This window comes from Chinchilla lanigera, unplaced genomic scaffold, assembly GCF_000276665.1.
Source record: "Chinchilla lanigera isolate Chin_1 unplaced genomic scaffold, ChiLan1.0 scaffold00020, whole genome shotgun sequence".
Taxonomy (NCBI): domain Eukaryota; kingdom Metazoa; phylum Chordata; class Mammalia; order Rodentia; family Chinchillidae; genus Chinchilla; species Chinchilla lanigera.
The window spans coordinates 21,307,735-21,328,423 of record NW_004955421.1 but is presented as its reverse complement, the minus strand read 5'-3'; the positions used below and the strand labels follow the sequence as shown (position 1 = coordinate 21,328,423).

General features: G+C 39.5%; 1 protein-coding gene across 6 annotated transcripts in view; it reads left to right on the top strand.

Moving 5' to 3' along the window:
* Window positions 1-20,689, top strand: part of Slc25a26 (solute carrier family 25 (S-adenosylmethionine carrier), member 26) — a 114,260-nt gene that overhangs the window by 5,907 nt on the left and 87,664 nt on the right. For all 6 annotated transcript variants that reach the window (XM_013513718.1, XM_013513719.1, XM_013513723.1 and 3 more), the window contains one exon: window positions 2,252-2,361. In XM_013513718.1, the coding sequence (XP_013369172.1) occupies window positions 2,252-2,361 (110 nt within the window). The remainder of the gene's footprint in view (window positions 1-2,251; window positions 2,362-20,689) is intronic.

The following is a 20,689-nucleotide window of genomic DNA, read 5'->3' as shown; positions in this document are numbered from 1 at the left end:
TTCCGTGAGGCTGGGTTTCTATAAAAGCTGAAGTAAACAGTTTCGATGTGTCACAGGTAAACAGTGGACCTGCACATAAGGATTACTGTGGGTAGGTGAATTATTAGCTGTAATATAGGGTACATGCTGTCTTTAAGATCATAGGGCTATTTTACATACATCTCCCAGGAGTTTACATATAGAATGTGATATTCTCATTCTCTCCCTCTCCCTCTCCCTCTCTCTCTCTCCCCGTCTCCCCCCTCTTCCTCTCTCCCTCTCTCTCTTCTCACTCTCTCACTTTTTCTTGCTCTCACTCTCTCTTGCTCTCTGTCCCCCTGCGTGTGCTGTGGCTTTGGAGAATGGAGGCTGCAGATGAAGAATTGAAATCCTAGAGATTCACAAATGACTTTCTTTGTCCTACACAAAGAATGAATGAATGAATTGAACTTTCCTTGGTGGTGGTGGCTGCTGCTGCTCCCGCTCCTCTCCCACTTTTTTGATGATACTGGGTATTGAATCCAGGGACCCTGTACCACTGAGCTACATCCCCAACCCCTTTTGTTTTTAATTTTGAGATGTGGTCTCCCTAAGTTGCCTAGGCAGGACTTAAACTTGGGATGCTCTTGCCTCCGCCTCCCTCCTTGCTGAGATTACAGGGTGTGCTCCTGTGCCCAGTTCATTTTGGATCCTTTCCTTCCTGTGCTGGAGGTGAAGGTTCTCGTCGAAGTATAGAACACCACTGTAATCACAGTGGCTGTGACTTTCATGAGAGTGGATTGTACAGAGGTGGGCAGTTGGGATGAAGGAGACTGAAGGTCAAAAGAAGAAAAGGAAGGCGGGCCTTCTTCCCTTTTTAACTAGTTTTTTCCATTTTATTTTGGACTAGAAGAGTGTAGGAATTAGCACCAGCTCTTCTTCTTTGCTTTACCTTGCTCAGAGACTCACTGGAAGCTTCCAGTACCATCATGTTTAATCAGTGGAGCCTTTTTGGACACTATCTGTTGGGGCAGGAGGGGGATTGGAACTTACATTCCTAAGGACACAAAAATAGTGAGAAAGTTATGTAAGCTTAAGGTAGTTGACCTGGAAGCCCAGGGACTTGTGACACTTTCTCCTTTCCCCTGAGTGGTGATGAGGTGTGGGGTGCATGTAGCTGCAAAGCATACAGCTGAGTGCCATTAGAGATTTTACAGCTGTTTATGTCGCGAGCGGGCCCGAGTGGGAATAGCTATATGAAGACCCACACATAGGTCCAAACTACGTTTGCTGCAGAAGGCTGCTGAATTGGTGATTATTTGTCTGTAGACAACATATCTCTTTATGTGGCCTGGCATATACTTGTCAGCAGCTCAACATCCTTTATGAACTTTTTGACTAAAGATCTGATGTTCACTCTTAGACTATGTTTTGTATGTTTCAGACTTGACTGTGATACGTTCTAATGTCCTTCAAAAGATAAATTTGTTATTTCTTCATCTTTCACACCTAGTCTTTTATGGGAGTGATAAACATCTTTTTATTTTCAGTTCATAGCAAATTTCAAAGCCCTCATGTGTAGGTATGATTAGTTCAACATGATAGAGGTAGCTTTTTTGAGATTTTCCTTTCTAGTTCTAGTTAAATAGTGGATTGTTTTCTTGTGAAATTGATGTAGTAAAGCATAGCCATGGTTATTTTGAGTAACTATCAATAAAACATAACAGACACATTTTATTTAAGTTGAGATACACACACATATGTTTTAACCTATATATAAATCGGGGTAGATGATTGTTTTAGGCCATATATAATGATAGTTTGTATCACAGAAACCTGTATCCTGTTCTAAAAAGTTGACTTGCTGGGTATGGTGGTTCAGGCCTATGATCCCAGAACTTGGGAGGGTGAGACAAGAGGGTTACCATGAGTTTGAGGGCAGCCCAGGCTACATAGTGCGTTCATGGTCACCCTGACCTCCCCGGCAAGACCCTATCTCAGAAAGACAAAACCACTAATCAGTGGTAAGTCACTTGCCAGTCCAGCATGGGAAATGCTGGGTTAGGGGATCAGGTTTCTCAGGGTGGGGCTCGTGTTTCTACATTTTTCTAAGTCCAGGCTTGGGCATATGCTATGGGCTGTATACATTCTGAAATGGAGTTTGAGGTGGAAAAAAAGTATGCATTTATTATCTCTGTTATCTCATAATTTAGTAATTACTGTCAGACTTCTTTGAGAAATAGTTTTATATATATTTTAACTTTGTAAAATATTGGCTTATTTTAAACTTCAGCTGCTGCATTTTTCCTCACCTACGAATATGTGAAATGGTTTTTGCACACTGATTCATCTTCATATTGGATGCCTACGAAGCATATGTTGGCTGCCTCCGCCGGAGAAGTGGTAAGTAACAAGTTAAGTTTCTGAAATACTTCAGAAATGCAAATGGTGCATGCATTGTTGGTACAAATATTTATTGTTTGAATTTAAGTTCATTTTAGTGATACATAAGAAAGAAGTTGTACATATTTATGGCCTACCATACAGCGTTTTGATACATGTATATATTGTATAATCTTTAAATCAGGTTAAGCATACTTATTGCCTCAATATTTATTATTTCTTTATGGTGCAATTTATTTATTTATTTAAATTAAATTTAAATATATTTACATAAAAATTCTGTTTTAAATTATGAAAGTCATAAATCTCAAAAATATAACCGTGTCTACGGCCATACCACCCTGAACGCGCCCGATCTCGTCAAAAATATAACCGGATTAAACATGACAAGTTATCAAAGCTAAAGTCTTAGGATGAAAGAAAAATCCAGCTGTGCACTATATGCAGGAGATTGTTCTAAAGCATAATTACACAGAAAAAATGAAAGAGTTGGAGGTCCTCGTCCTGGGGTTTCTCCTACGGGACAGTTTAAAGTTAAGTCGGCCACAGAGAGGTTGGCAGAAGATTCCTAAGGTAGAAGGGGAGCAGTGGCTGTGTTTTGCTGTGAAGGCAGGGTGGGACACTGTTGCAGCTCCTGCCCATCACGGAGCTGTGCTGGCCTGCTGTGTTGGCCTCTGGTGTATTTCTTGAGGACCCATTCTTTCCTTCACTGCTCCAAGTTCTGGGTAAAGTATGTGGGCTCTGCACTAAAAGGTGCAGATCTTTACTGTAGTTTGTTTCCTGCAGATTTGGTGAGAAATAAGTTCAGTGGTACCTTGGTTCACAAATTTAATTTGTTCTGTGATTTTGAAAAAGATGGCCACGTTTGTGTCTGAGTGGGAAAGGTGGCCGTGGTCGTATTTGTCACCTGCTGCGAACTTTGCAGACAAAACAGTGTTTTGCCGAACACTTCCGTTAGTGCACCAAATTGCTTGCAAACGAAAGCGTTTGTTGACGGTTTGTGTTCTAGTTTTGCTTGTTTCTCTCCACTTTACCACCATCTTTCTGTCTTGACTACTTACCCTCTGATTTCTGTCCCAACAGTGGCTACAGAAGCAGCAGTGCTGTGCAGACTGCCTGCTCAGCTGCATGATTGTGGCCAGATCTCTTTTATAAATCTCTCTCAGCAGGACTTACAGTGGTTTTGCCTTGCTTATGAAACCCTAATGAATACAGAATACTAAGTGAAGCAGAGCTGCTAGGATGTTAGTATTGGGCAAAAAAGACTTAAGGCAAAAAAACAAAACAAACAAACAAAAAAGCAAAACAGAAAGACCAGTATACAGTGGTGTAAGGAAACATTCTTCTGTGAGCTGTAACAAGCCTGGAGCTGTACAAAATAACACAGTCTCTGATTACATGAAGCAAAACTGACAGCATGAGGAGGAGAGGTCAAACTATAGTCTTGCTGGAGACAGTCACAGCTCTGTCAGAAAGCATTAGGACTGGGCAGGCATGAACTTATTAAGGCCATGGAAGATTTAAACACTGCAGTGGACCTGTCTAATGGATGTATGGAGAAGTCTGCACTCAGTAGTTAAAAGTATGCGTTTTCAAAAATACTTCTAAAGTTAACAAAAATGAACAACCCCATAGTCTACAAAATAAACTACAACACGTGCTACAAAAATGGACACTCTTCAAAGTGGTTACTCAGGTAACCAGATATGGGCATGTTTCCTTTCCAGTGTTTCTTCATTACTTGTCACTGTCTTTGTTTGATCAGTCTTGCGTTCTTGCATGTGGTGGCCTGAGCAACTTGCTTGAAGAAGGCAGTGTGTAATAGAACAACCGTTGTTCATTCCTGTCATCTTGTTTTGAAATCCTGTATCAGTTTTGTTGTTTTTTGTGTTGTTTTGTTCTTGTCTTCATTGTTGTTGTTTTGTCATGGTTTTTTCTCTTTAAAATAAAAAAGTGGAAACAATGTTGATTCCCCATATCCTCCAAAACAAAAGATAGCCAGACTGTCCATACCATGTGTTTAGATCAAAGAAAAAATCATAATGTAAATGATAAAATATTTTAAATAAAAAATACATAGTTATAGTTAAACAACAACCAGTCAACCAGAACTAACGCAGAGAAGGACATGATGAAAATGAGTTTTTCTGCTCCTCTCACTAACTTACTTTTCTCTCTCCCTGTCCTGCCTGATATTAAGATACAACCTCTGTTATGTTATTTGTGTGTATCTATCTAGAAAGTGTCTGCTTTTTACTAGTATTATTTTCAGACCACATGGTCTGACACTTCTGTAGGTTTATTTAATTTAAACCCCTAGCCTTTCGATAGGCGCCTACCAGGGATAGCTACATGTCATTCATCAAGCAACATCTTTTTTTTTCTCATTAGAAAAGCAGTGCTGTGTCTGCATTAGAAAACTTGGAAAACCAATAAACCTTTATAAGATTAATGTAAAAATAATTATGATATATTATAGTTTTGTTTTCTATGTAGTTTTATTCTGCTAGGAAATTAGTAGGACAACTTATAAACAGTTTTGTAACCTCACATTCTTTGGTTGAGTAATTTGGGGTTAAGGATAAGGGAGACATTTGACTTTCAAACATTTTCTCCTGTTCTTTGTGTCCTTTCCACTTTTTACCAGTGTTTTGTGGGGCTGGTGATGGAACACTGTGGTGCTGTACCACTGAACTACATCCTAGCTTTGTAATTTATTTTTAATTTCTTTGTTGTGCTGGGGACTGAACTCCGGGCCTGTGCACGGAGATAAATCGCTAGTCTTTTTTTGGGGAGGAGGGGACAGGGTCTCATTAAGTTGCTCAGATGGGAGTCATACTTGTGATCCTCCTGCCTCAGCCCCTTTCAGACATATGCCAATGTGTTTGGCTCATTTTCTTAATAGTGTGCTCTGACACCCAAGTTTTTAATTTTGATGATGTCCAGTTCATCTGCTTTTGTATTTTATTGCTTATGCTTTTGGTGTCATACTTAAGAAACTGTTGATCCAAGGCCATGAGGTTAAATACCTGTATTTTCTTGGCTTCAAAGTTTTAATGCTTATGTGTGATCTTTGATTCATTTTATTTTTGTGTGTGGTGTGAGGCTGTGGTTCAGCTATATCCTTTTACATGTGACTGTCCAGTTGTACCATGCATTTTGTTGAAAAGATGGCTTTTCACAGGTGGACGGCCTTGGTCCTCCTGTTCAAAACCAGTTAACCATAAATGTGAGTTCACACACTCTCGGTTTTATCCCATCTATCTGACAGCCCTTATGACAGCCTTGACTGTTGTAGCTTTGTAGTAAGTATGGAAGTCAGTGTGAGTTCTCCAACTTTGTTATTTTTCAATATTGTTTTGGCTCTTTTGGGTCCCTTGTGTTCCCACGTGAATTTTACAATAATTTGTACATTTCTGTGAACAAGGCAGAGGAAAATCTGGTAGACATTTGTTGAATCTATAAATTTAGTTTAGGGAATATTGCCACTTTAGCAATATTAAGTTTTCTAATTCATGTAGTCATGTCTTTCCATTTATTTAGGTCTTAAGTTTCCTTCAACAAGGTTTTGTACTTTTTAAAGTGTAAGTTTAGTACTTCTGTTACTTTATTCCTTATATATTTAGGGACTGAGAATTCATCCTGAGGCCTTTATACAGAGCTACGTCTCTGTAACTTTTATTTTTTGATACAGGGTCTTGCTAGTTGCCCAAGCTGGCCTTGAACTTTTAATCCTCCAGCTTCAGGCTTCCAGATCCCTGGGATTATGGGCATGTGCGGTCATGTGGCCAGCTCCTAATTTATTTTTTAAACTAATTGTAAATTAATTTTTCTTAATTTCATCTTCAGTTAATTCTCTGCTAATGTATAGAAATAAATTGATCTTGTGTCTTGTAACTCTGCTGAACTCATTCATTAGTTCTAAAAGTTTTTTCTGAAATCTTTGGCAAATATAAAATCCTGCCATCTGACTTCTCCTCATCCCTTTCTGATCTACATGCCTTCCCCCACCCCCATGCCTAATTGCCTTGGCCGGAGGCCCCAGGATGATGTTTATGACCAGTGGTGAGAGCAGATATCCTTGTTCTTGATCTTGAGGAGAAAACATTTATTCTTTTACCTATAGGTGTGATGTTAGATGTGAATTTTCCATGGATGCTCTTAATGAGGCTGTGGAAATTGCCTTCTGTCCCTAGTTTATTCCATGATTTTATTTTTAACAAATTATCTTTCCAACACTTCCCAACTCTTCTCTGAAGCCAGTACTATCTTACAAACTACAATTTGATCTCTTATAAATAAGCAAAAGTCCTCAACAAAATTTGTTGAAAGTTGAGAACTTCTGCTTATTTACAAGAGATCAGATTGTAAGTTTTCTTTTTGGCAGATGTCTTTTGCTGATTTTGGTATCAAAATAGTACTGGCTTCTTAAGGGTTGGGAAGTGTTAAGAGAATTTGTTTAAAAATTATTTTAGGGATTGAGACTGTTGCTCTGTGATGATGTGCTTTTCTTGTGCCAGGGCCTGCATTTGATCTCTAGCACCCAAAAAGTAAAAAAGGAAAAGGGGAAGTTATTTTAAAGAAATGTAGTGAAATTATTTCATTTTGATTGATGAAAATATATTAGGTTGGATATATAAAATCCAGGAGAAATGGAACTAGGGTGGAAATAGTCTTAATTCTAAAGAAAGCAAGTCTCTTCTTATTCATATGATAATTTGTATTGTTGAAATTTTAATGATTATCAGGGAAAAAAAAAGACGTCCAGCCCTTTTTTGGTATTTTTCCATTTTATATAGATATAGATATAGATATATAGATATATATCTATATCATATGAAACTTTATGCTTTCCTATTACTATTAAATGAATTTAAGAAATCAGTTGTAGAGCATGTCAAAAGAAATTAACCTGTTACAGGGGGCTGGGGATTTAGCTCAGCAGCAAAAGCGCCTGCCTGGCAAGCGCAAGGTCGTGAGTTCGGTTCCCGGTACCAGAGAAAAACCAAAAAAAAAAAAAAAAGAAATTAACCTGTTACATTATTTCTGAAATTTTGTTTTAAATGCAACTTCCTTTTGACACTGATTTGCAAAGCCTAAATTAACAATGAATTCCAAAATAAAGGTGCCTTCACCATTTACTGAAGTTTTAAAAGTGACAGTATGTAATTGTATAGTAAATAGTTATTTTGGGATAGCAGATAGCATCAAATAGTTCTTTTTATAAGCCATAGAGTACTTTCAGAATCTAAGAATCTGTGGCTGTCACATGGACATCTTGCATACACTTTCTGGGGATTTTCATTCTTTCTGGCCGTGAACTCAAGATAAAACTCACAGTTCTACCCCAAAATTTGCTTCAACTGCCATTTAAAAGCAACCTATATGTAACTTTTAAGACACTTCTAACCCTTTACCCTAGGCTTACATTATTTCTGGTGATTTTGTTCTGACATTAGAGCTCTTTACATGCAGTTAGTTTTGAGTGTTTTTTTTTTTTTTAAAGTATAGCGAATGGTGTGTAAAGGTTTTAGTGGTTCTTGTGTAAATTATGTCCTAATGCCAGCTCTTGCCTCTCTCATTGTAACTTTTTTTTGGTTGGTGCTCAAGACAAAACCCAGGGTGTTGTGCTTGGTAACATGCTCTGAGCTGCACCCCTAATCCCTATCTTTGTTTTATTATTGCATGTTGCATAGGTTAGCTTTGACTATACTTTTATAAGTTGTGTATTTGGTTGACATTTTCTAATATATTGTTGAACGCACCTGGCAAATCAGGAACTTGGCCATATATTTTATTTCAAATGAGGCCATCTTGCCCGAAGGCTTGCTTTGCTGTATTGGAAAGGCTCAGTTTGGTTGATATACTTTCCGTCCCTTAAACTTTGCAGGAAAATGTAAAGTGATCGAATAAGGTAAGACAAATAGTAGCTGTTCATTCCATATCTTCTAATTTTTAGAAAATATTGTACATTCTGTTACTTGTAATATCTTTAATATTTTAAAGAACTGGGTCCTTTTAAATGTAATAATGTGTGTGGACATGGGCAGGAGTGATGGACAAGGTAGACTTCAGACTTTCGAGACAAGTATCTGTAAGACTGGGGCTAACACTCAGTTCTGGAATGTTCTTACCATTGTTTCTCTTGGGTGTCCTGGATCCTTAGGTGGAAAGGCTTAGGGTTAAGGACCTATTTATGGTTTCCACGATTCGAGTACCTTGACTGAATACTTCTCACATAAAACATTTTTGATGTTGACTTTTAATTGCTTTTAAATTTTTATGTTGAAAAGTTTATGAAATTTGTGAAAATGTTGGTTCTGATGCTCTGGTAATCTTCGAACTTCCTTAAATTTCCTGAAGCTCTGCAGAATAAGTTTCCTCAAATGCTTGAGGAAATGTACATATCAGCTTCTTATTTTAGTAACCTCTTAAGTATTTTAGAGCACTTAAACTTTTGGTTTCAGATTCATGCAAATGTGGTGGATAAAAGTAAGAGAAAGAAACAGGTAAACTTAGAGGAAATAAATTTTCCTAAAATAAAAAGGAATAGAAAAAACAACATTTTTTGCTGTCAGTGGTCAGAACCTTTTTACACTGTTGGTGGGAATGTAAACTAGTACTACCTCTATGAAAATCAAGATGGAGATTCCTCAAAAAAATAAAACTAGAAATTCCATTTGACCCAGCTATTCCCTTTTTAAGTGTCCTCCTGAGAGAATTCAAGACATCACCCATGTTATAGCAGCATAGTTTGTCATAGCTAAATCTTGGAAACAACCCAAATACCCATTAACTGAGGAATGGATAAAAAAGATGTGGTATATTTATATAATGGAGTACTACTCAGCTGTAAAGAAAGATAAACTGGAAGCTTTTATAGATAAATGGATGCAGCTAGAGACCATACTCACAAGTGAAATAAATCAGACCCATGTGTAGACATTGTATTGTCTCCCTAGTTGAAGAACCTGAAAGAGTAAATAAGATTCCAAAAGGTAAAATAGATACTGTGAAAGGGAAAGAAATTGCTCAAAAGGAAAGAACAACTGGGATAGGGAAAGGAGAAAAGAAGGAAGGGATATATATATATCACATTCATGCACACAAGATAGCTAAGATAATTGTACTACTAATTTCTGTTAGTTTATTGAAAGGAACAGTTAGTGCTTATATTGTTTGTTCAGTTTTACATGCCTGTATCTGGTCATCTGAGCAACTACTTTGAAAATAGCAATGTGTAATATAATAACCATTGTTAATTTCCTATTATTTTGTTTTGAAAGTCTGTATCTTTTTTTTTATTCTCTTTAAAATAAAATTAAAAAAAAGAATTAAAGACATCATAGCTGAGCATGATGACACACACCTGTAATCCCAGCACTTGCGAGGCTGAGGCAGGAGGATCACTCTGAGTTCAAGGCCAGCCTGGGCTACATAAGCAAGTTTAAGGCCAGCCTGCACTACATGGTGAGACCCTGTCTCAAAAAAAAACAAGAAAAAAAAAGACATCATATTACAGTGATACGTGCATACCCATGTTTATAGCAGCACAACTCATAATAGCTAAATCTTGAAAGCCACCTATATGCCCATCAACAAATGAATGGTAAAAGAAAATGTGGTATTTATACACCTTGGAGCACTACGCTGCTACAAAGATAAACTGGAGTCACTTGTAAGAAAATTGGTGCACTTTGATACCATAATGTTAAGTGAAGTAAGTCAGATACACACGCGTAAATATTGCATGGTTTCTCTTATATGAGACACTCAAATTATAAATAAAGAACAAAATAAAAGGTAGATAGTAGGAAGTAGGGAGATAATTCTTAAATGAGGAAGGGCTCAAGAGAGAGGGGAAGGAAGGGGGTGAACAGTGGAATTGGGATGTATTATGTGCATGCACCCGCTCTACACAAGGAATGTAACACATACTGCGAACAGGTGCTAATGAAAAGTAAAACAGTGAGTGTCTTAATAAAGAAAAGGAAGAGTGCAGAAACCCGGAGATAACAAGAAATAGTTTAGTGCAGCGTTCTGTAACATATTTGTTTAGATGTAGACTTGTGTTGCAGGTTCCTTAGAAACAGTCCTGTATTTTGTTGGTATTGAGAATGTCTACACTTGCTTGGTTGTATCGCCTGTGCAGGCAACTTGGAAACAAAGGAACACTGCCAAAATAATAACCACTCCCTGTAGCTGCGGCTTGATTAAATCTTAATGATGAGTCAATATAACTATAATTACAACCTCCTACTTATGTTTGCAATTTGGAAAACAGTAAAATCGATCATGTAGGAGTTAATATGTAACCACAACAAGAAGAGTCCCATTTGTGCCATTTTTATTAGAAGTTTGATTATCAAATCTCTAAGTCCCCACTTCAATTATTTTACATTTCCATGTTCATCACACACAGTACCAGTCCCAGGAGAAGTAGACTCTGTAATTAGGTCCCAGGTCAGAGCAGGCTTACTTTAATAGTATGAATGATATAAGCGTGGCAGCAAGTTTTTAGGGTTTTAAGAGTTGACTTTTTTTGTACATTATCCTACTTATAGCTTAGTTTACATTATTTTCATAAATGAAAGAACATTGAAAGTTTTTTCCCAGCCAGAAGCAGCTGCTGCAGCTTTAATCTCTGAGCCTGGGTGATGTGTAAATATCCTCACACTCCTTGGTGCTGCTGGATTGTCCTTTTCACGAGTGTTTTCCAGTCCTGTTCTCACTTGAGTCTGCGAAAACCAGGAGATTAATTATGTCATGTTTTATAAATGTCTTTCTGACAGCGAACAGTACTTCTCCAAGCATGGCCGAGAGCACCTACTCTAGAATCAGTCACCTGGGCAGCTGGTCCCAGATGAGTTTCGGAGAGGGCACTGGGGGCTCTGCCTTGTGAGCGAGAGTCCTCAGTTACTTCCTTTTGGCGGGGACAAAATCCCTGACATCCACACATGGAGGGAGAGTCTCATTTTGACCCGTGGTTTTTAGAGGATTCAGTCCATAGTCATCTGGTGGCACGGCAGGGGGACGTGGTGCGCGGGAAGGGAGGGGAGGGGAGGGGAGGGGGAGAGGATGGGAGGGTGGGAGAAGGGGGGAAGGAGCTAATGGAGCATAAGTTGAACTCAGCGTTATAGGAACATAATTTTCACATGGGACCATATGCTGAAGACCCCATTTTAAGCCCGAAGAACATAATTTGGTCAGCTGTGAACACTACACTGTAATGGAAAATTGAGTCTTTCTCTCAAAAGACCAAAGTACTGGAGAAAGCCAGGATTCGCCTGTTCTGTGTGTGCCTGGACTTTGTCAGCGACAAACCTTTGTTTTTTAGAACTGGTTTATTAAGATTGGCTGCTTGGTTGCATGGTGAGGTGAGTGCACTGTCACGGGTTTGCCTGGGTTCGTGCCGGGGTGATTGCTAATGTTTGAGCGCCTCTTGTGTGCCTGGCACTTCGGTAGGTGCTGAGGAACGATAGGTATTGACCGCTGTTTTTGAGGCGCGTGTAAGTAATAGTTGGATCTGCTTACTGCGTGATGAGGAGCTGTTCGAGGACCGCGGTATGGAGGCAGCACGAAGTGGAGTGGACGGTCACGCACTCAGGTGGAAGTCGGGGCGTCCTTCCGGTGCACTCACTGCGTCTGTGCCCCTGACCGAGATGTCCTTTCGCTCGTCCTGAAAACCGGGGCGGTGCCACCCCACTGAACACTGCAGTGCTCAGCCCAGCGCCCGACCCACAGTGTCCTGTAAATACTGGTTCTTGTCCTGATTCATGCAGAGTGCTAGGTGTTTGAGATGCTTATAGTTTGGGGTGAAATTCCAGCCTGAAAGGTGAAGAAATTTAAATTCAGAGAAGTTTAGTGAGTTGCTCAAGATTTCCTACTCGCTGTGGACAATAAAACACTGTTGCACAAGTTTGATGCCTGGTACCCCCCCCAAAAAAAAAATTAATTGAAAACAAATGCCATTGCGGAGTAATAGGACTGCCGCTTCTGCGTGCTGCCCAGAGCACCCGGGACACCTCCGAATAAATCCTACTTGTTCTGTAGTGCATTAAAACTGATAGAAGTGGAGGAGAAGAAAGTATATTACTTGGGTAACAGTAAGAATTCAGATCACTCTGGGCTTCTTAAAATGAGGGAAGTCTAGGTTTTCAATTTGTTGTGGCTTCCAGAAGACGAAATAACGTGCCTCCTCCCAAGATGTTCCTGTCCGGCAACCTGAAAACGTGTTATCTGACGTGGGAAAGGGCTTGACAGGTAGGATGGAACATCTTGGGAGGGGAATTCCGGGACTATCCAAGTGGGCCCGGTGCAATCACAGAGTCCTCTTCTAAGAGGGAAGCAAGGGCGTGAGAGGGAGAGGGCTGAGCTGCTCCGCTGCCGGCTGAGAGACGGAAAAGGGGTCCACAAACCTGAGAATGCCTGTGGCTTCTAGCAGAGGCCGCTAAGCTCCCGGCCCGCTCTGGACGGCACGCTGCCTTAATACAGGCTCAGAAAACCTATTCATCCAACACTGTCCTAACAGTACCACTAAGTATGGGGTGGTTTGTTACAGCAGCGACACAAAACCAATTTGCCATTAGTCTCCTCCCTGCCCAGATTTTTTTTATCGGTAGAAATCTGTAAGCCTGTCTATGGGGCTTTTGTCGTCTGTGAAACTGCGGCATTTCTGTTACAGAAAAGTATAAAAATGGAAGAGGCACTTGAGGCTTCCCTCTTGGGTTGTATAAAAGTCAACCATTTTACACCCAGGGCCTCGAAGCTGATAGAATCATTTTCACTGGGAGGATGTGACTTCGTGTGTAGTCTGGATTATCAAGGACAGTAGTAGTGGTTTTGTCACTCAAAACTAAAACCTAAGATCTTAATCTTTTCTTATGCCTATTGGATGTTTGTATAAATAACAGTAATAATATGGGGGGGAATTTTTTAGAGGCTTATTCTCCAGTATTAGTGGGTACAATTTGAACTTTCAGGAGGCTAATTTAGTGTTTACAGATTGCTGTTTGATCAACAACTGCAGTTCCACTAGTTACCAGAAGATGGCAGACTTGACACACAGATAAATTGTGCAGTAGTAAACATTGATATTTTCAAAACATTAATTATTTTTTTGTTTTTGGTACTGGTAGTTGAACATAGGGGATTCACACTGAGCTACATCCCCAGTCTTTAAATTTTTTTTTAAAATTTTGAGACAGGATAACAGATCAATAGATTGCTTAGATTAGGTTTAAACATGTGATCCTCCTGCCTCAGTCTCTCAAGTGCTGGGCTTACAGGGATGTACCACACCAGTGAGATTTTTCATTTTAAATCAAGATGCATCTAGCCTGACATCCACCCCCTCCCCCGAGGCCAAACACAGCCCTGTGGAGCTAGTGATATGACCTTATAAGATGTAAACTTTTAACTTTGGTATGTGATTTTTGGTGTTTTTGATGACTTGATTGTGCAGTGCAGTCCTAACTCTGCCTGCTACCCCTGCACACAGTTGAATGGGAACTTGCATGTAGTTTCAGCTTGGTGAGTAAAGTGCAGCCACTGCCAGTAATATTATTCCACCCTACCTATGTGTGTGTGCCTGTGAAGATAGACTTTAGTAAGTGGACATGTAAGTTTTCTTGTTGACTAAACTTGGGCTTGTTATATTATTTTATAAAGTAATAAGGTAAAATATAGAAAAGGAATATTTGTGACTTATATACATTAACTATATTTTATATATGGCTCAAGACAATTTCTCTTCCCTCAGTGTGGCCCCAGCCAGCCAAAGATGGACATCCGTGTTTTAAATGATACTATAGGAAGATGCTCTAGGTATTATGTGGAACCCTTTCGTTGTAGTGAGGGTTTACAAGGGAAAGATTTGATACAGGACACATAATTTGTAGGATTATTTTATAATAGTCACCCAAAGAGTCAAATGCAGAAGAGTGCAGGAGATCTGTCCACACACTGGAGACCCAAAGAATCCAGCTGAGGGCCTGGATCCCACCGCAATGTCCTGCATGAGTCTAGCTGGAGGCCTAGAGCCCATAGCAATGTCCTCCACGAGTCCCGCTGGAGGCCTAGCACCCATGACAAGATCTCACTCAAGTCTGTACCAAGTATCTGCACTGGGAAGGCCCAAAGGTCAGTGGTAGAAGCTGGAAAGTCTGTGCCAGCGGGATGAAGGATCTGTGCCAGCAGGCTGAGGGATCTGCACTGGAGCCAGGGAATGACACTCAGGGTAAGGTCCAGAGCTCCCCCAAAGAGAACTACAGCCATCCTCAGCGACAGCAAGGACCCAAGCTCTCCTGTGATAAGAACAGCTGAGTTTGTATCAGGGAAGCCAGCGTGCAAGCTTCTCCAGGAGAGTCAACAGCACACCATCTTCCCCTCCGGTTCTCTTTTTATGCTGTTGACAGCAATCCTCAGCTGGGCCTTCCACCCCGGAACCACACTGATTCAGTTCACCTGGGTGTTACCGGTTGCCCATTAGTTAATCCGCCACACTTTCTAAAGAAAATTTGGGAAGTACAAAAAGAACGTGGAATAAAATACAAGCGAATAAACAGTGCATTTCAGCAGTCGTCAGTGTTGTGAGTTGTCTCCTTGACCCTCTTGTGTTAATTTACCACACTGCATTTGTGAGTCCAACATAGACTTTACTGTGATTAAGCTTTGATTGCTTCCGTATAGTGTACTGTTAAGTTTATGTTGAATTTATTACAGAGTTGCCAGGTGAAACATTAAGAATTCACTAACATTAAACTTTGTAAGTTCCCTAGATATGTGTAAATATAGTATACCTTCAGTGAGAAATAATTCTGGAGATGATAATTGAAAGATTTGGGTTTCACCCCAGTTTCCTGAGCCAGAAAACTCTCTGACCTTGAATATCTTGTTATTTCTGATTGATTTATATAGAAAATATAGACACAATTATTTATTGATTGAATTTATTATAAAAAAGCTTTAAATGAGGTATTTTTGTGAACTAACTATATGACAGCAGCTGGGGGAAGATACAATGATAACATGAGGTGTGACTGAGTCTGTGGCTTTGACAAACGTTCCAGAGCAAGGAGGCGGTGAGATCGTCCCCCTCGGCACATGACGGGTTGGAGGTACACAACTTGGCTGTGGCGATGACAGAACCAGAAATTTAGCAGCATCTTTCTCTCTGCCCTCTGTCCCTTCCTTCATTCATTTTACCTAATGAAGTTTGCTGTGATTTATTCACTTTCAAACACGTAGTCTTCTGATTTGTAGTTTTGCATCTTTGTGTTTTATTAATAAATACTAAAAGGACACACTTTATTGAATAGTTGATACATTTCAGAAAAATTTTTAAAATTTATTCCAAAGAAAGAAAAATCATGGTAACAATATCAGTATTTCATCAAATATTTAATTCAAAGCTTATCATGTTGTTGGTATTAATTCCAGTCAGCCCAGCTTTGCATTTTGATGTTGATAAGAGGTGTGAGTCATGTGTTTTTCCTTATGCAAAGCCTTAGTTGTTTTGTCTTTTGATAGAATTCCAGCATATAAAACGCTTGGGTTTGATGAAAATGCCACCCGTGTCATAGGTTCATCCTGAACCGCAGAGGTGTGAGGGAAGGAACTCTTTGCAGGGTAGATTACCAAGACACCCACAAATAACATTACCTTTGTTTCCTTGCATGGAACCACAGTACTGTGAACATGCTTTTGTTCCTGTGCAGTGAGATACTCTGTTGTGGCTCAAATTCAAATCTAGGAAAGATCAGAGTTAATAGAAAAGCAAGTGGAAGGCCCTGGAGGGAACAGTGGGAGGAATCCCTTTGTAGCCTGTCCCCTGGGCCGCCTCTGCCACGCCGCAGAAGTCAGGAAGCCACGCGGGGCGCTTTGTACTCCTTCAGTTCGTTAGGTTGTTTTACATCTGGGAACCTTTTCAAGTTTTTCTTCTGCTTCTGTATTTTTAAGAAATAGAATCATAATATTAGAAGATGGAGGGTTATGAAGCATGAAGTTCCATAAATATTTATTCCAAACGTCAGAAGTGGACAATTCCTATTTTCTTGACATATTGAGGTCGTATTTCACTATTGACCTCTAGAATTGAAAAATACAAGGAGTTAGTGTACCTTCTTTTTTATTTATTTTCATTTCTTTAATGAGCTTTGGATGCTGGGACCTGTCCTTTAGGTTCATGTAAGTTTCAGTAGACTTTATTTTTTGTCTTTCTCAAAGTTTACACTGTTTCAAAAGAAACAATGTATAGGAGATTTTAGGCCTGTCAACTGTAAACTGCTTAACCTGGGTTTTTTTTTTTTTTTTTTTTTTGGTTATTATTACTACATTAAAATAACTTTTTTTTGTCAAGGTTATTAAGCAGATTTGCATCTAAAAGCATATTTTAAATTATCCCTTTCATATTTTCTTTTCTCCTTCACTTAAAAATCTTTGGTCCATTACAAACATTTTTATCCTTAGAAATTGTTAAAACCTTATGAAGTAATAATACATGGTAGTTATAGAGAATTTAGATGTACAAATAAGCAGAAAAGAAGAAACATCACCTATAATTGCACTCTATTTTTCTAGTTTATATATATATAGGCTGTTTTATATAAAGAAAACATTTAAAAATTATAGAATATTGGTAGAGTCATTTCTTTGGTAATTATTGTGTTTTTCTCTCCTGCTAGGAGTTTCATTTGTTTTCTACATGAAATAATGTAAAAAAAATATATCATATATTTTTCCTTTCAGTTGATTAGGAGGGTTGGTATGTATTGCTTTCAAGGTGCTTATGTTTTATATATTTAAAAATTATATGGGGTGGAGCCAGTAGTAGTACACACCTATAATTCCAGCACTTTAGGAAGCTGAGGCAGGATGATGGCAAATTTGAGTCCTCCCTGGGCAATTTAGCAAGATCCTGTCTCAAAAGATAAAAAAAGGTGGAGGGGATATAGCTCAGTGGTCAAGTACCCTGGGTTTGATCCTTAGTATCACACACACATACAAACTGTATAGTGTAAGTTAATAAGTAAAACATTAAAACATTTCAGGTCAGAGTTTATTTGAGTATCAGAAGAAAGAGGGAGCTCATTTGAGGTACAGAGAAGGTGTGATTACGGGAAATTAAGAATTATAGAAACAGGTACCTAAATGGGTACCATAAAGATTTCTGGTCCAAATCAAGTAAGAAAAGTTTTACCTGTCATTGTGTAAATGTGTATGTTTCTATTTGTCAGTTAAAGTAACAAAAAGAGAAATTAGAAAACTAGTGAGTTCCAAGAAGGCCAGGGGGATGCTGGCAAGATCTCCTAGGGCTGAGCCGAAGTCATGGTCAGAAGACCCTCAATCAGACCTTCCTGGGGCTGGTGTCAGATGCTAGGAGCGGCACCCAACACTGAGATGGGCTTGGCTAACTCTGCTTTTGTCATAGCCTCTGGGGTCTTCCTGTGTTATCCCATATTGTCAGCCTCTGCCTTTCTCATCCATGTGGAGCTATTACCAACAGAAGTACAGCCCTAGGGAGAAGCACCAAGATGGCAGAATGATAAGCAGGAGAGAAAGAGCCTCTCTGAGAGTCGCCGTCCAGATGCTGGAATATAGCAATGTGAGGAAGACAAGAAGGAGGAAAGTGAGTCCCCTGGACACAGGAAGGATCTGAAGTGTGAAGTGAAGCCCATGCAGAGTGAAGAGAGAAACTTCAATGAAGAAGAAGGAGGTAGCTGGTGGTGCCTTTTCCCTGAGACATGATTCACTAAGCGAGAGGAGCAGTTCAAACCTGTGGACATGTGGTGACTGCTGTTGACCGTGGAGGCCTCCACAGAGAGACACAGCAGTGTAGGGGAGCAGCAGATATGAAGGACTGCACTAGGTGGTGGTGAGTGCTGAGGGCTCAGTAATCCCGCATAAGAGAGCAATTGGCCAGGAGCCATCTTGGAGAGGGGCTGGCTGAGCTCAGAGCTCAGAATGGCTGCTGGCTCCATTTAGCGCCTCCCAGCTGGGCTCAGGCATATGGAGGGTGTGCTGATGGCTGCAAGCCAAATGAGTCTGGTCTTGGCTAGGAGGTGCAGGCTCATTGAGATTATATACTACCCTGCTAAAAAGCTACTGCTGGCTTTCTAAGAGAAATCTACACAGATTGGGACTCTGTCTCCACATGTTGTCTACCAGTTACAGCAGAGACATACCTGGAAGTGGACATTTTTCTTTTTTTTCCTCTCTCTCATTTGATTTGTTGTGTTTATGTTTTTTGCTTTTTTTTCTCCTTCATTGTTTGATCTTATTTTTATATGAATATGAACATGGTTTCTAGACTCTTTGTGGTTGTGGTTCTGTTTTGTTCTTCTTTTTAACTCTTCCTTCTCTCTTTCCCTCCAGTCTTCTGTATCAGTTTCCCAAAGTTAGTGTGATCCTCTTTTGTTCTCCAGCCTTACCACTAATCTCTGGCTCTTCTTCTACTTCTCTATTTTCTCCCCTAATCCATTTTAAATTTTAACCCCTGAGGGCAAAATTCACACATTAAGGACTTGTATATTGCATATAATTTCCTGGTTTGTTTTAGATATGTTTTGTTATGTAACCACAAATCTAGTTCATATGGTTAAAGGTGGCAAATTAATGGTTAGCTCAGTTTGTCATTTTCAAGCCAGTGTTTTTGCTATTGTCATTACTGATAGTACCACTATAGTCAAAAGTGGCATAATTGTTCTAAACAGCTTTTCTTCCTGATATTCCAAGACTGAGAGTAACTGAGGGTCACAGAAATTACTATGATGCAATGCCAAAGAACCAGGGACTGGGCCAAACAGGCTGCAACTTCTTATTCCCAACAAATTGAAGAGGTAGGATCTTGCAAAGGACTCAAGACCCCAAAACCAGTTACACCTGGAAGTTATCTCAGAGAAGTAGTCATTTCCTAAACGTTCTAAATACTAGCAATAAAGCAACCCATCATAGGCAATTTACAAGCATCACCCCAGGAATTAAACTAAAAAAAAGAAAATGAGAAGGCATTTAAACAAGCTGCACCCCCAAGCATCCAGTTCACCAAAGGCAAACCCAGGGGGCGGTGAGGTGGGACAATCTGAAACCCACCCGCCTGGCTTTTCTGAAGGAACTTAAGAAAAGTATGGATGCCATGAATGCTCAGCATAGGAAAGAAATGGAATCTAGAAGGCTGATTCAAGCAGATGTCCAGGAGAATAAGAATTCCATTGAAAGTATCTGTAGCAGATGAACCCAATGTGAGAACAGGATCTCAGATATAGAAGACAGGCTTGTGGTTAGCAATCATGAAAGATTTCTTAGCAATATCAAGAGACCATGGAAATCAATCCAGCAGTTGCTAGGTGAAGCAAAGTAGAATAATTTAAAATTGATTGGAGTCAGTGAAAAAGCAGGAGATAGCACAAATGATACAAAAACTGTTCACAGATATCATGGCAGAAAGCTTCCCTGGTAGAGAAAAAGAACTTGACATACAGTAAGTGAGGCATATTGAACTCCAGCTAGCCAAAATAAAAAAAAAAATCTACAGCCAGACATATAATAGTCAAGATTCCAGAAATTCAACACAAGAGCAGAATCTTAAAAGCTATTAGAGAAAAGACGCAAATCACCTAGAAAGGAAAGTCCATCAGAATCACAGCTGACTTCTCAGCACAAAGTCTCAAGTCAAGGAGAGCTTGGTGTGAAGTATTTCAGGTTCTGAAGAAAAACAACATTCAACCAGATTAATGTACCCCACAAAGCTGTCTTTCAAAACTGCTGGAGAAATAAGATACTTCCATGACAAAGAACATCTGAGGAAATTTATGACCACCAAACCAGCACTCCAAAATGTTTTGAAGGACATTCTAGAAAGAGATAACAAGCACTGCAACTCCATGCACCCCAACAGCAGGAATCCACTAGGCAAGGCAAACAGTTAAACAGAGGGGGAAAAGGAGGTAGAGCCAACAATAGGAAAATAACATGACAAGGATAAGTCAGTACATATCAGTTGTAACCATCAGTGTTAATGGTTTCAGTTCACCAATCAAAATACACAGATTGGTGGAATGGATCAAGAAGCAAGATCCAACGATATATTGCATGCATGAAACACATTTAATTCAAAAAGAAATTCATAGACCGAAAGTCGAAGGGTGGAAAACAATACTCTATGCGACAGGAACCCATAAAAAAGCAGTAGTAGCTATTCTGTTTGCAGACAAAGTGAATTTCAAGCCAAAACTAAGAGAAATAAAGAAGGTCACTACATCCTTGTAAAGGGAATAATCCAAAAGAAAGAGATAACAATCACAAATACATATGCAACAAATACCAGTAC